The 13,284-nt window shown below is 44.7% G+C and overlaps 1 protein-coding gene across 5 annotated transcripts in view; it reads left to right on the top strand.

Annotated features, from left to right (window-relative positions):
• Positions 1 to 13,284, top strand: part of Foxk2 (forkhead box K2) — a 42,086-nt gene that overhangs the window by 6,188 nt on the left and 22,614 nt on the right. For all 5 annotated transcript variants that reach the window (XM_048366565.1, XM_048366564.1, XM_048366563.1 and 2 more), the window contains exon 2: positions 8,243 to 8,437. In XM_048366565.1, coding sequence (XP_048222522.1) covers positions 8,243 to 8,437 — 195 coding nt within the window. The remainder of the gene's footprint in view (positions 1 to 8,242; positions 8,438 to 13,284) is intronic.

Raw genomic sequence — 13,284 nt, forward strand, 5'->3', positions numbered from 1 at the left:
CATGCATGCTATGCAGGCGCTCTACCACTAAGCCACATTCCCAGCCCTTTCTGGAGTTTTCTAGATCCTACTCTGAAGGGGTTGGGGCAGAGCCCTGTTCCCAGGGAATACCAGTACAGAGAGCAGGAAGGAAGGGCTTTGAAAAGGATTATAGCTTTGTAGGGAGGCTTTGACTTCTCTCCAGGATGAGGAAGGGGAAGGTGCTATAGGATGGAGAGGGAGAGAAAAAGATGTTTGAGTTCCAGGGAGTTGGGGCTATGGAAGGAGGAGGGAAAGTTAGGGTTAGGAAGCATGGAAAGCCTTTCAGTCACCAGGCTGAAGTGGATGAAAGAACCACCAGAGACACAGCTGAGGCTCTCCCTGCCTGAAGAGCACACACAGGCCTAGGTGAAAGAGAACAGAGTTGCTGGTGGGATAAAGCAAGAAGATGGTCTCTGCTGAAGGTGTGAGCAGAGCTAGTTAGAACTGAGCCTTCGGTGAGACCTGGCTGGTTTTAACCAAGAGCCAGCCGCAGAGTAGAGCTGAGAACCGGTTATATCAGTACACTTTATATAAATTAATTGCCTTTAATGTGTGTGTGTGTGTGTGTGTGTGTGTGTGTGTGTGTGTGTCCTGGTGTTTGAGCTTGAGGCCTGGGCACTGTCCCTGAGCTTTTGTGCTCAAAGTTGGCGCTCTACTACTTGAGCCACAGTTGCACTTGCAGCTTTTTGGTGGTTAGTTGGAGATAAGAGTCTCATGGACTGCCCTGCCTGGGCTGGCAGTTCTTCCTGCATCATACATAGTATACTTAGTGCCTGGTTTTCTTGTGTTTGTCTTTGTTTTTGGTTTTTTTTTTTTTCACTTCTTATAGACCCAGGATCTTCAAGTTCTAGACCAGCTCCTGCTGTTTACATTCATGAGGTTGGGGAAGTTTCTGAGATGGCCCATTACTGGAATACCTCCTTCCTAAGCAGATGATGTCTGATTCTAACCTCACTCTCAGTTGACCACTTGATTCCAGTGACTTGGTAGCTCAGCAATGTTCACTTCCCCTTCCTCTCTCTTCTTACAGTGTCCTTATACTAGTTGAAAATATCTCTCAGCTAGAGATGTGGCTAAGTGGTAGAGCCACCTACCTAGCAAGCCCAAGTCCCTGAGTTCAGACCACATTTACTGCCAAAAAGTAAGTAAATAAAATAGTAGCTTCCTTCAAATAAAACAATTTCTATTGCTCATTTATCTTTTCCTTTCTCACAAGTTGTTTCTCAGTGTGCCTTTTCACATTAACACACATTTGCCTGTTGATCACAAATCTGAAACTAAGTTCTTTTCCCTTTCCCTTTAAGATACTGAATTTGTACTCTCAAAACTGAGGTTACAGGCATGCCTCACCATATCCATCTCACTTAATATTTTCTTCTTTATATCATCTGGGGATTTGCCAGTAACTAAACATCCTAGGGCTTGACCTCAGGGTCTGGGTACCGTTCCTGAGCTTCTTTGAAGCTCAAGGCTAGTGTTCTACTACTTGAGTCACTTTCTTCTGGCATTTTTGTTATTTTTTGTGGGTTTTTTGTTTGTTTTTGCCAGTCCTGGGGCTTGACTTAGGACCTGAGCACTGTCCCTGAGCTGCTTTGGCTTAAGGCCAGCACTCTACCACTTGAGCCACGGCGCCACTTCCAGCTTTTTCTGTTTGCGGTACTGAGGAATCAAACCCAAGGCTTCATGCATGCTAGGCAAGCACTACCACTAAGCCACATTCCCATCCCCTTTTGGTAGTTTTTAGTTGAGAGTCTCACAGATTTTCCTGCCCGGGCTGGCTTTGAAGTGTAATCCTTGGATCTCAGCTTCCTGAGTCACTAGGATAACAGAGGTGAGCCTCTAGCACCCAGCTAAATACTCATTCTTTAGAGTTCCTTTTTCTGTGTGTCTACTATCATAAGAAGACCTTTTGTTTTATAAATATCTCATTTATTTATTTACTTATTTTTGTGCAGGTCCTGAGGTTTGAAATCAGGGTCTATGTGCTATCTTTGAGCTGTTTTGTTCAGGATAGCATTCTCCCACCTAGGCCACAACTCTGCTTCTCATTTTTCTTTGATGGTTAATTGAAGATAAGAATCCTACAGACTTTTCTTCCCTGGATGGCTTTGAACTGTAATCTTCAGATCTCAGCCTTCTGAGTAACTAGGATTACAGACGTGAGCCACTGGTGTCTGGCTTAAATACATTTTTATTCACTTATTTAATTTTGGTTCTGGAGAGTAAGCTTGGGACTTTGTACATGGCAAGCATCTACTCTTATCACTGAGCTCTACACCAGCCTAAATTATTTTTAACATCAGTTTTAGTATTTTGGGAATGGTCACTAATTAATGACTTTCATTTGCTGATGGAATGGTTTCTGTATTCATGCCCTGTGCTGAACGTGGTCCCCAGGTGTGGGTTGTGGTTTGAGGGGCATCCTGGGCATTGCACATCCTGCTTGACTGCTGGTGAGGCCTTGCTGAGGAGGCTAGTCCACTGCACTTGGTGGTGGAGAGCACCTGTGAAGGCTGGTTCCCATTCCTGGTATAGAGCAGATGCTGGGCCCACCCAAATTCTCCTCTCAGTCCCGTCTGTGACATCAGAGTCACTGGACATGGGCTTTGGCCAAGGGCTTTGTTATCCTTATAAACCTCTGTGCATGTGGGCCAGGGTGAAGATGCACTATGTCAGCCAGCTGACGACAAACTGGATTTGTGTAGTGGCAGTGCTCCTGAGGGGAGGTTGGAACCTCTTTCCCAGGACTGCTTAATCTCAACTACATGGTCCTAGTACATAGGTACGAGTGAGACTTCATTGTGCTGTGGCCTACACTGCCTTTGCCTGCCAGGGGAAAGTTGCTTAACAAATACTAACTTGTAAGTTCTTTTGCTTTTTTTGAGACTGGAACTTTCTGTGTAGTCGCCCTTGAGCTCTTACATTCTTCCCTCAGGTTCCTGAGTGCTGGGATTACCCAACATATTTAAATTTGTCTCAAGTATTTTGATTGGAGAGTTTTGATCCACTTAATCACTGATGGAAGACCATTTTGTTGTTTGGTTTTTGTGTGGTAGCTTTAGTCCATTTAGCTTATAGTCTCTTTTTTAAAATTTTTATTGACAAGGTGTTGTGCAAAGGGGGTACAGTTACATAATAAGGCAGTGAATACATTTCTTGTGATATCTTACACCCTCATTTTTCTTTCCCTTCCCTAGATCAGGTAGGCATATATGCAATATCCAGTGTACCAAAATCATGCACAGTAGCCCCGTAGGGTATAGTCTCTTTTTCTTTCTGTTATGTTGATTTTTTTTGGTAGTGAACTCTTCTGGTTCTTTCCTTATTTTCTTTTTTACTTTTTTTTTTTTTTTGCCAGTCCTGGGCTTGAACTCAGGGCCTGAGTACTGTCCTTGGCTTTTTTTTGCTCAAGGCTAGCACTCTACCGCATGAGCCACAGCGCCACCTCTGGCTTTTTCTATATATGTGGTGCTGTGGAATCGAACCCAGGGCTTCATGTATACGAGGCAAGCACTCTTGCCACTAGGCCATATTCCCAGCCCCCTTTACTTATTTTCTTTTGTACATATTTTTAAGATATTTCTTGGTATTTACCATGGGGATTAGAAGTAAATTTATTATGGGCACCAGTATCTCAAACCTGTAATCCTAGCTACTCTGGAGGCTGAGGATCACAGTTTGAAGCCAGACGGGGCAGGAAACTTTGAGACTGTTATTAACCAGTAAAAAGCCAAAGTGGAACTGTGACTCATAACTAGAGCACCAGCTTTCAGCAGTCAAGGTTAAGGGACAGCACCTGGGCCCTGGGTTCAAGCCTTTGTATTGGCATGGGGAATAAAGTAAAATGGCTAAGGGCATCCTTTCCGTGATGAGTGCCTAGCATGCGTGAGTAACTGATTTCAAGGACTCCCAGTCATTTCTTTCTTGCTTTAAAATAGTCACTTTTCCCCTCCCCCCCCCCTTTTTTTTTGCCAGTCCTGGGGCTTGAATTCAGGGCCTGAGCACTGTCCCTGGCTTCTCTTTGCTCAAGGCTATTTAGCACTTTACCACTTGAGTCACAGTTCCACTTCTAGGTTTTTTGTGTATGTGATACTGAAGAATTGAACCCAGGGCTTCATGCATGCTAGGCAAGCACTCTACCACTAGGCGGCCCAAGTAGTCTCTCTTTGTGACTTTCAACAATTTTGATTGTAATGTTTTAGTCTGGGCCCTGTGAATGTATCTTACTTTTAAGTTTCTTTAGCTTTTTAGATTTGTAGATTTTTATATTTCACACAATTTGGGATGTTTTCAGTCATATGTTGTTGTGTTTTTTTTTTGGGGGGGGCAGTCCTGGGGCTTGAACTTAGGGCCTGGGCACTGTCCCTGAGCTTCTTTTGCTAAAAGCTAACACTTAACCACTTGAGCCACAGCACCACTTCTGGCTTTTTCTGTTTATGTGGTACTAAGGAATTGAACCCTGGGCTTAGGAGCCAAAGGTTATCCTAGTCTTGGCAAATTGGTTCTGTGCCTGGGCTCTCCTTCAGGTCTTGGTTGGGCTTGTATTTTATAATGGATCAACCTAAGGGTGAAAGCCTCTGAGACTTCTCGGATCTCCTCTGAGAACCGTTTCTGAGTAAGTTGTTACTTTAAAAAGTCCTAATTCCCATGAGGTCCTTCCAGCTTTTACCTGAGGCAGTCCTAGTGTATTTGGGGTACAGTCTTCTACTTTAAGTATCTGAAGGCTATTGTTTTGGTTTCAAGCATTTTTATTTTTTTTTGTCCGTCATGGGGCTTGAACTCAGGGCCTAGGCTCTATCCTTGAGCTTTTGACCAAGGCTAGCTTTTTGAGCCACAACTCTACTTCTGCTTTTCTGGTGGTCAGTTGGAGTCTCATGGCCGTTCCTGTCCAGGCTGGCTTTGAATTGCAATCCTTAGATCTCAGCTTCCTGAGTAGCTAGGATTACAGGTGTGAGCCACCAGTGTCTGGCAAATTATTATTATTTTTTTTTTGTGGGGGGGAGCAAGTCCTGGGGCTTAAACTCAGGGCCTGGGCACTGTCCCTAAGCTTCTTTTGCTCAACACTAGCACTTCACCCCTTGAGTGCAGCGCCACTTCTGGCTTTTTCTATGTATGTGGTACTGAGGAATTGAAGCCAGGGCTTTCTTTGTTCATGGTAGGCAAGCAATCTATCACTAGGCCAAACTCCTGGCCCAAAATAGGACTCTTATAGTTTCTTTCCTTTAATCCTTTTTTTTAAGTGCTGGGGACTGAACCTAGAGCCTTGACCATGCCATGGAAGGGCTTTCCCAGTGGGGATCCACATCCTGCCGTGAGCCTTTGCTGATAATCTTCTAAATGGTCAAACTTTATTTTAGAATACTAAAACTTTGAAAACGTTGTAAAATAATACTGTGACAAGGTATTTGGGTGTTTCTTGATCCAAGGATTGGGATTATAGGTGTGTGTCACACTGGGCATCTGTGCTTCTTTGTATAGAACTCATTAATAGACACACAACACTTAACACAAGTAGTAAGTTTATGTTTTGAAAGGAACAATCACTCTGAACTTATTATCCCAGCTATTGTCTTTGTTCTAATAGGATCCTGTGTTTTCTGCATGCAAACTCGGGTACACATGACATGGGAGTATTAAGCTGGCTGTGTGGAAATTTTGTTGAATTGTGATGTGGTAGAAAAGAAAGACCAGGACTGAGTTCATGGTTCACCTTATACCTGCCTACCTTGCCAGGTTCAAGACCCTGAGTTTAAACCTATTTGTTAAAAACAAACAAACAAACAAAAAAAAACAAAGGTGATGGGTTGGAGGTGTAGCTCAGTTGTTAGAGCACTAGCTAATGAGTGAAAATGGCTGTGGGGACTGAGTTCAAGTCCTGGTCTTGGACCTAGGGAAAAAAATATAGCTGGGTGCCAGTGACCTGTGCCTGTCATTGAGATCTGAGGATTGTGGTTTGAAGCCAACTTGGGATGGAATATCTGTGAGGCTCTAATCTCCAATTAATTACCAAAAAAGCCAGAGTGAGGCTGTGTGGATCAAGTGGTAGGGCACTAGCCTTGAGCAAAAAGAAGCTCAGGGACAGTGCCCAGGCCCTGAATTCAAGTGCCAAGACTGGCACCAAAAAACCAAAAAGATTGACAGCAGAAGACACATGGGGAGCAGTATTCACATTACATCTGGGCTTGCTGAGTAGAGAAAAGCTTTCTGTTAGCATGCATTGGGCCTGAGGTACAGCGGCTGCCTGCGGAGGGCTGACAGTGGCACATCTTTGGTGTGGTCTTTCTGTACGCATGGGCTGTCCTACATATTTGGAAGGTTTGTTTATGCGGCTGCTTGATTGTCTTTGGGCAAACTTCTTGGAGGTATTGCACCTGCATCTGTGTGTTTTTTTCACAACTCCATAGTGTGTCTGCTTTGATTGCGGGGAGAGGGGTTCATCTTCTGGCATGGCATGTGACATGGGAAGGACAGGGATAAGGATAAAAAACGTGTTGAAGAAGATATACATATAAGCAGTCCTAACGAGGGGCCTACAGAGTTAGGGTTCTGACTGATTGATGATTTAAAATTTTAAATTTGATAATCTGCATTACAAATTGAGAGTTGTGTGACAGATATGACACTTAATGCAAGCCTATAAATAGTTTTATTATGCTTAACATGCAGTCTGGTTGCACTGTGTCCTCTTGTCCCTCTCCTGAGGTGAGAAGAATGCTCTTGGAATTAATGTACAGACAAAAAAGGAGGAGGCTGGGGACAGGGTAGGAGTATGTCTCAGTGAACGGGCAGGCCAGCCAGTGTGTAGGCTTGGTTGGTTGTGTTTGTGTTTTCTTTTTTAAAATGTTTTATCTAGCCACCTGGTGGCTCATGCCTGTGATCCTAGCTACTTAGAAGACTAAGATCTGAGGATCACAATTCAAAGCCAGCCCAGGCAGAAAAGTCTGTGAGACTCTTAACTCCAGTTAACCACTCAGAAAAAACAGAAGTGCCACTGTGACTGAAGTTGTAGCCTGCTAGCCTTGGGCTGAAGAGCTCAGGGATAGCGCCCAGGCCCGGAGTTCAAGCCCCACGACCAACCATAATTGTGCGTGTATGGGCTGGGGATATGGCCTAGTGGCAAGAGTGCCTGCCTCATATACATGAGGCCCTGGGTTCAATTCCCCAGCACCACATATACAGAAAATGGCCAGAAGTGGCGCTGTGGCTCAAGTGGCAGAGTGCTAGCCTTGAGCAAAAAGAAGCCAGGGACAGTGCTCAGGCCCTGAGTCCTAGCCCCAGGACTGGCCAAAAAAAAAAAAAAAACAAACATAATTGTGCGTGTGTGTGTATAAAATCTCTATATGGTGCACACCAAGTAGTGTTCCAAGTCATTTATTATTTGGTAAACACACAAACATGCATATATGCACATAGGCTCACACATTATTCTTTTTTGAGAGGAGTGGTGTTATTGATGGAATTCAAGGCCTCGCTTATGCTGGGCAAGCACTGTGCCACTGAAATGCATCCCTGGTCCAAATCTCCTTTAAATCTGCTCTATGACCTAACACATACTTGTGTGTTTACTTCAAAGGAAGTAATAAAGATTAAGTGGCAGTTGAGTTGTTGAGGCCTGTACTTTTTTTCTATTCGGCTCGTCTGACTAGTGGTGTTATATAGGTGTGGATGTGTTGTTTATTTCTTTTCTCTCTCTCTCTCTCTCTCTCTCTCTCTCTCTCTCTCTCTCTCTTTGTGCTGGTACTGAGGTGTTGAGTTTGAACTCAGCCTTGTACTTGCCAAGCAGATGTTCAACCACTTTAGCCACTCTGCCAGTCCTACTTTGTACTGGCTAGCCTGGGCTTCCATCCTTCTTCTTGTGCTTTCCTTTGTCCATGGGTGACAGGCGGTGTCACAGCCCAGTCATTGTGTTTTATCCATGGCTTAAGATGATCCACCGCTTGCGGCTAATGAGTGAGATAGAGTCTTACAAACTGTTGTGCGTAAGCTGTTCTCAGCAATCATTTCCACCTCCCAAATATTACAAACTTGGGCCACTGCTCCTGTCCTGACTAGTGTCTTTTAGTATAAAAGGCTTTATTTGTGATTTTGCTCATTAAATGACTCAGCATGGTGGGAGAGTTTTGAACAGGCAATGTGTGTCCATACCTGCAGCATCTGTAAGGATGCTCTGGGACCATGGTGGGCAGCACACAGGCACTGACCTTCAGCATTTCTTTTTCAGATGCACATTCAGGTTTCCGAGCACAAACATCAAGATCACGTTCACAGCCCTCTCCAGTGAGAAGAGGGAGAAGCAAGAGGCTCCTGTGTCTCCAGTGAAGCCTGTGCAGCCACACATCTCGCCCCTGACCATCAACATTCCAGACACCATGGCCCACCTCATCAGCCCACTCCCCTCCCCAACGGGAACCATCAGGTACAGTGGGGCGGCAGGGGGGTAAGCGCTTGGGGGCCTCAGTCATGCAGGGGCTCCCAAGGTGGTATCCCCTTTCCTGCGGCTCATGACCTGGAGAGGGCCAAGGAATTTCTAAAGACTGCCTCAGCTTCTGTATTGCGAAATAAAATGCTCATGTGTTTTCGGTGGGTTTTTGTTTGTCTTGTGCTATGTAGCCTAGGCTGTCCTTGAATTTTCTGACATCTTGCCTCAGCTTTCTGAGCACTGGTATTACAAGCATTTGCCACTATGGCTGAGCTCTTGGTTTTTACTTGTGCATTTTTTTAGTAGAGTTTCAGTTTTTCAGTTCTAGTGAAAAATCCGAGATTTAAATTTGCATTTTTTAGTTTGTTGACTACAATTTCATAAAGAATTCTGAAAAGTTGTACTTTAAATTTGGCTACACTGAGGTGATCAACTGTTGTTGATCATAGAGAGACTTAGATTTCCTAAGAGATTCTGAGCACCTCAAGAAGCAGGGGCAGAAGCTCTAGGCTCAGTTTTCTGCCTCTGGGCAGGGGCAGGAACCAGTCCAGTACACTGCAGGGCTCTAGGGAGAGCGATGGGGTGAGGAGCAGCCACTGACGGAGGAGTGGGCCCTGAGTGCAGACCAGGTCATTGTGCTATGTTCTGCTGGTTCTTGAGGACCGTGCACGTGGGAGCTTCTTGTGGGGGGTTTGTAAGCAGGGCACCTGCTGTGTGGGTCTGTGTGCTGGGCATGGGTGGAGATCAGAGAGGGCTCTTCATCATGCTTCAATCACACTCATCCTCTCCCTTGACCCTTTGCCCAACCCTCTGTAGCACCTATCCCACAAGAGAGCGGCTTTACTTTCCTTTGACTTTTTTTTCCTTTTCTGGTGTAAATTTGTGTATAAAGGGGTCTCGCCATTGTAATTCAGACACGCAGATTATCATTTCATCTAGTTAATCTGGTCTGTTGCTTTCTATTTTGCTTTCCTCCTACCCACCTATTATTCAATATCTTTCAGTTGAGTTCCCTCCTTTTTTTTTGGCCAGTCCTGGGCCTTGGACTCAGGGCCTGAGCACTGTCCCTGGCTTCTTTTTTCCTCAAGGCTAGCACTCTGCCACTTGAGCCACAGCTCCACTTCTGGGCGTTTTCTATATATGTGGTGCTGAGGAATCGAACCCTGGGCTTCATGTATATGAGGCAAGCACTCTTGCCACTAGGCCATATTCCCAGCCCCTCCTCCTATTATTTTTGTATTTCTTTTATTTTTATTTTATAAAGTAGTTGTACAAAGAAGTCTCAGTTCTACAAGTTGGGTTATGAAACATCTTTTTTTTGTTGTTGTTGTCAGTTGTGGGCTTGAACTGAGGGCCTGGGCACTATCCCTGAGCTCAAGGCTAGTGCTCTACCACTTTGAGCCACAGTTCTGCTTCCGGTTTTTGAGTGGTTAATTGGAGATAAATCTCACAGTGTCTTTTCTGTCTGGACTGGCTTTGAACTTGAACCACTATCCTCAGATCTCAGCCTCCTGAGTAGCTAGGATTACAGGCGTGAGCCACTGGTGCCCAGTAAGCAAGTACAGTACATCTTGATCAATGTCATCCCTTCTACCATTCTTTCCCTTCCCATCTCTGCTCTCAAGTTTGTTTGTTTTTGTCAGTTGTGAGCTTGAACTCTGGGCCTGAGTGTTATCCCTGAGTTTTTTTTAAAGCTCAGAAGACTAGCACTCTACTATTTTGACCCACAGCTCTACTTCCAGTTTTTAAGTGGTTCATTTGCTGCCTGGGCTGGCTAGTGACCCTTAAATCTCGGCCCCCTGAGTACCTAGGATTGCAAGCATAAGCCACCAGGGCCTGGCAGAAGGGTTGGGTTTTTTCGGGGGTTTTTTTGTTTGTTTTTTTTGGGGGGGTGGAGGATTAACTTTTTTCCTAATATGAAACGTTGTCTTTATTGTTGTGGGTTAGCTGACTGGGTGTGAGTTTGGTGACGATAAGGAGCTCAGTCCCACTGGACTCTGCTGCAGGGGCCTCCCCTCAGGTGGGGTGCCTGCAGGGAGGGGGTTAGCTCCTGGACTGGCAGCTAGCCCATGGGGTATTGGAAGACCGTGGCTCTGATGGGCTTAGCCCCTCCACCTGGGTGCTCAGCTCCTGCAGGTCTCGCTCTGACATGTGGGAAAAGCGGCATTTGGAACTGAAGTCACACTGACGTGTCAGGAGGAACTTCCTACAGGGCCGCTTGCTCTGCTCCTCCATCAAGATGGCAACTGCATCCTGGAACAAGTCATATCATACCTTTGAGGTGCTGCAGGCCATTCAGGTGCTTCTTCCAGTTATGGAGATTGTCTTGGAAGGAGCAGTCGCAGTAGTGGCGGAAGTATCACTTCCCCGTGGCCACCTGCGCTAGGTGTAGCCACTGGCTCCAGGGGACCACATGGCCTGTTGGGATTTGTAATCTTTCCTTCTTATCTTTTCCTTTTTGGTCCTGAACATTGAACCCAGGATGTTGCACTTACGAAGCAAATGCTTTGCCACTGAGCTACATCCCAGTTTACATAATGTACATTAAACATAATGTCTGCATTTGCCCACCCTTCCTTCTTCCATTCATGTGCCCCTCCCTTTACCCCAAAAGATGTTTCTACTTCCTGATACTCATTTTGATAAACCGCACATTAGTTGTTCAGAGGATTTAGGCCTTTAGGCTCCTTCCCTAAGTATACCCTCCTTTAATCAGTCTGTTTGTGGCTATATACATAGAGCCCTGTGTATGTTATTATGCATGATAGTATTTGAGATGTAGCTTCCACACAGAAGATAAAACATGTGCTCTTTGTCTCTCTGAACTTACACCAGTTACCATGACTGTTTTTGGTCCATCCATTTCCCTGCAGATGATACAAAATTCTTTCTAATGGATGAATAAAATTCCTTTGTATATATGCATCACATTGTTTTGATCCACTCACTGGTTTGGGGGCATCCATAATTTGTCTATTGTGAATAGTGTGCAGCAGTGAACATAGATTTGCAAGTGTCTTTACCATATTCTGATTTTTGATGTTCTGGGTAGATGCCCAAGTGTGGTGTGGCTGGGTCTAGCAAAGTTCTTTGTTTAGTTTTTGAGGAATCTCCAAGCTGCCATCCAGAGTAGTTGTATTAGTTTACATTCCCACCAACAATACAATAGGGTTCCTTTTCCCCCCACATCTTTGCCAACATTTGTTGTTGCTATAGAATTCTCTAACTGGGGTGAAATAGAATCTCAATGTTGTTTTTTGTTATCTTGTATGCTGGTCCTCAGGCTTGAACTCAGGATCTGGGCACTCTGAGTTTTAATGCTCAAGGCTAGTGCTCTACTACTTGAGCCACAGTTCCACTCTGGCTTTTTTTTTTTTAAGGCAGTTAATGGGAAATAAGTCTCATGGACTTTTCTGCCCACACTGTCTTTAAACTAAGATCCTTAGGTCTCAGCCTCCTGAGTAGATAGATTATAGACATGAGCCACTGGCACCTTGCTTCAGTGTTGTTTTGATTTGCATTTCCCTGTGGCCAGTGATATTGAGCATTTCCTCCCGTGTTCATTGGCTATTCTTTTTTTTTTTGGCCAGTCCTGGGGCTTGGACTCAGGGCCTGAGCACTGTCCTTGGCTTCTTTTTGCTCAAGGCTAGCACTCTGCCTCTTGAGCTACAGTGCCACTTCTGGCCATTTTCTGTGTATGTGGTGCTGGGGAATCGAACCCAGGGTCTCATGTGTATGAGGCGGGCACTCTTGCCACTAGGCCATATCCCCAGCCCCCTTCATTGGCTATTCTTATTTCTTCTGAGAAGGCCCTGTTTAGTTCCTTTGCCCATTTCTTAGTTGAGTTATTAATTTGGGGGGGGGAGGGTTAGTTTCTTGAGCTCCTTGTAATATTCTGGATATTAGGCCCTTGTCAGGGGTGTAGGTGGTAAAAATCTCCCAGTTGGTAGGTTCTCTTTTTAGTAACTATGACCTTTGCTGTGCAAAAACTTTAGCTTGATACAATCCCATTTGTCAAGTCTACTATTTGCTAAGCCACTGGAACTCTATTCAGAAAGTTCCTGCCTATGCCAATAAGTTCTGATGTTTCTCCTCTTTCTGTAGTAGTTTCAAGGTTGGGGTCTTGATCTATTTGGAGTTTGGTATTACTGCGAGGCGACAGACAGGAATCCAATTTTAGTCTTCTACATATAGACAGCCATTCTTTTCAACACCATTTATTGAAGAGGCTGTCTTTTTTCCAACATTTTTGGCTTCCTTGTCAAATATTATTAGAAGACTATAAGTATATGGGTTTATTTCTGGGTCTTCCAGTCTATTTCATTGATCTCTTTAGACCTATTTCAATGCTAATATCAAGCTGTATTGTTATAGCTCTGTAATAAAGTTTGAGGTCTGGAATTGTGATACCTTCATCATTGCTTTTTTTGTTTTGACTATTTGGAGTCTTTTGGGTTCCATATGAATTTCTGGATTGTTCCCCCACCCCCTCTTTCTCTCTCTTGTCAGTTGTGGGGCTTGAGTGTAGAGCTGTCCCTGAGCTCTTTTGCTCAAGGCTACCACATACCACTTTGAGCCACAAAGCCACTTATGGTTTTCTAATGGTTAATTGGAGATAAGATTTTCATGGATTTTCCTACTGGGGCTGACTTTGAACTGTGATCCTCAAATCTCAGCCTCGTGAATAGCTAGGATTACAGGTATGAGCCACAGGCACCTGGCTGATAGGCTGTTTATCTTGGTGAAGAATTACATTGAAGGGGCTGGGGATATGGCCTAGTGGCAAAGAGTGCTTGCCTCGTATACATGAAGCCCTGGGTTCAATTCCCCAGCACCACATATAC

Source organism: Perognathus longimembris, chromosome 17 (assembly GCF_023159225.1).
Source record: "Perognathus longimembris pacificus isolate PPM17 chromosome 17, ASM2315922v1, whole genome shotgun sequence".
Lineage (NCBI taxonomy): Eukaryota > Metazoa > Chordata > Mammalia > Rodentia > Heteromyidae > Perognathus > Perognathus longimembris.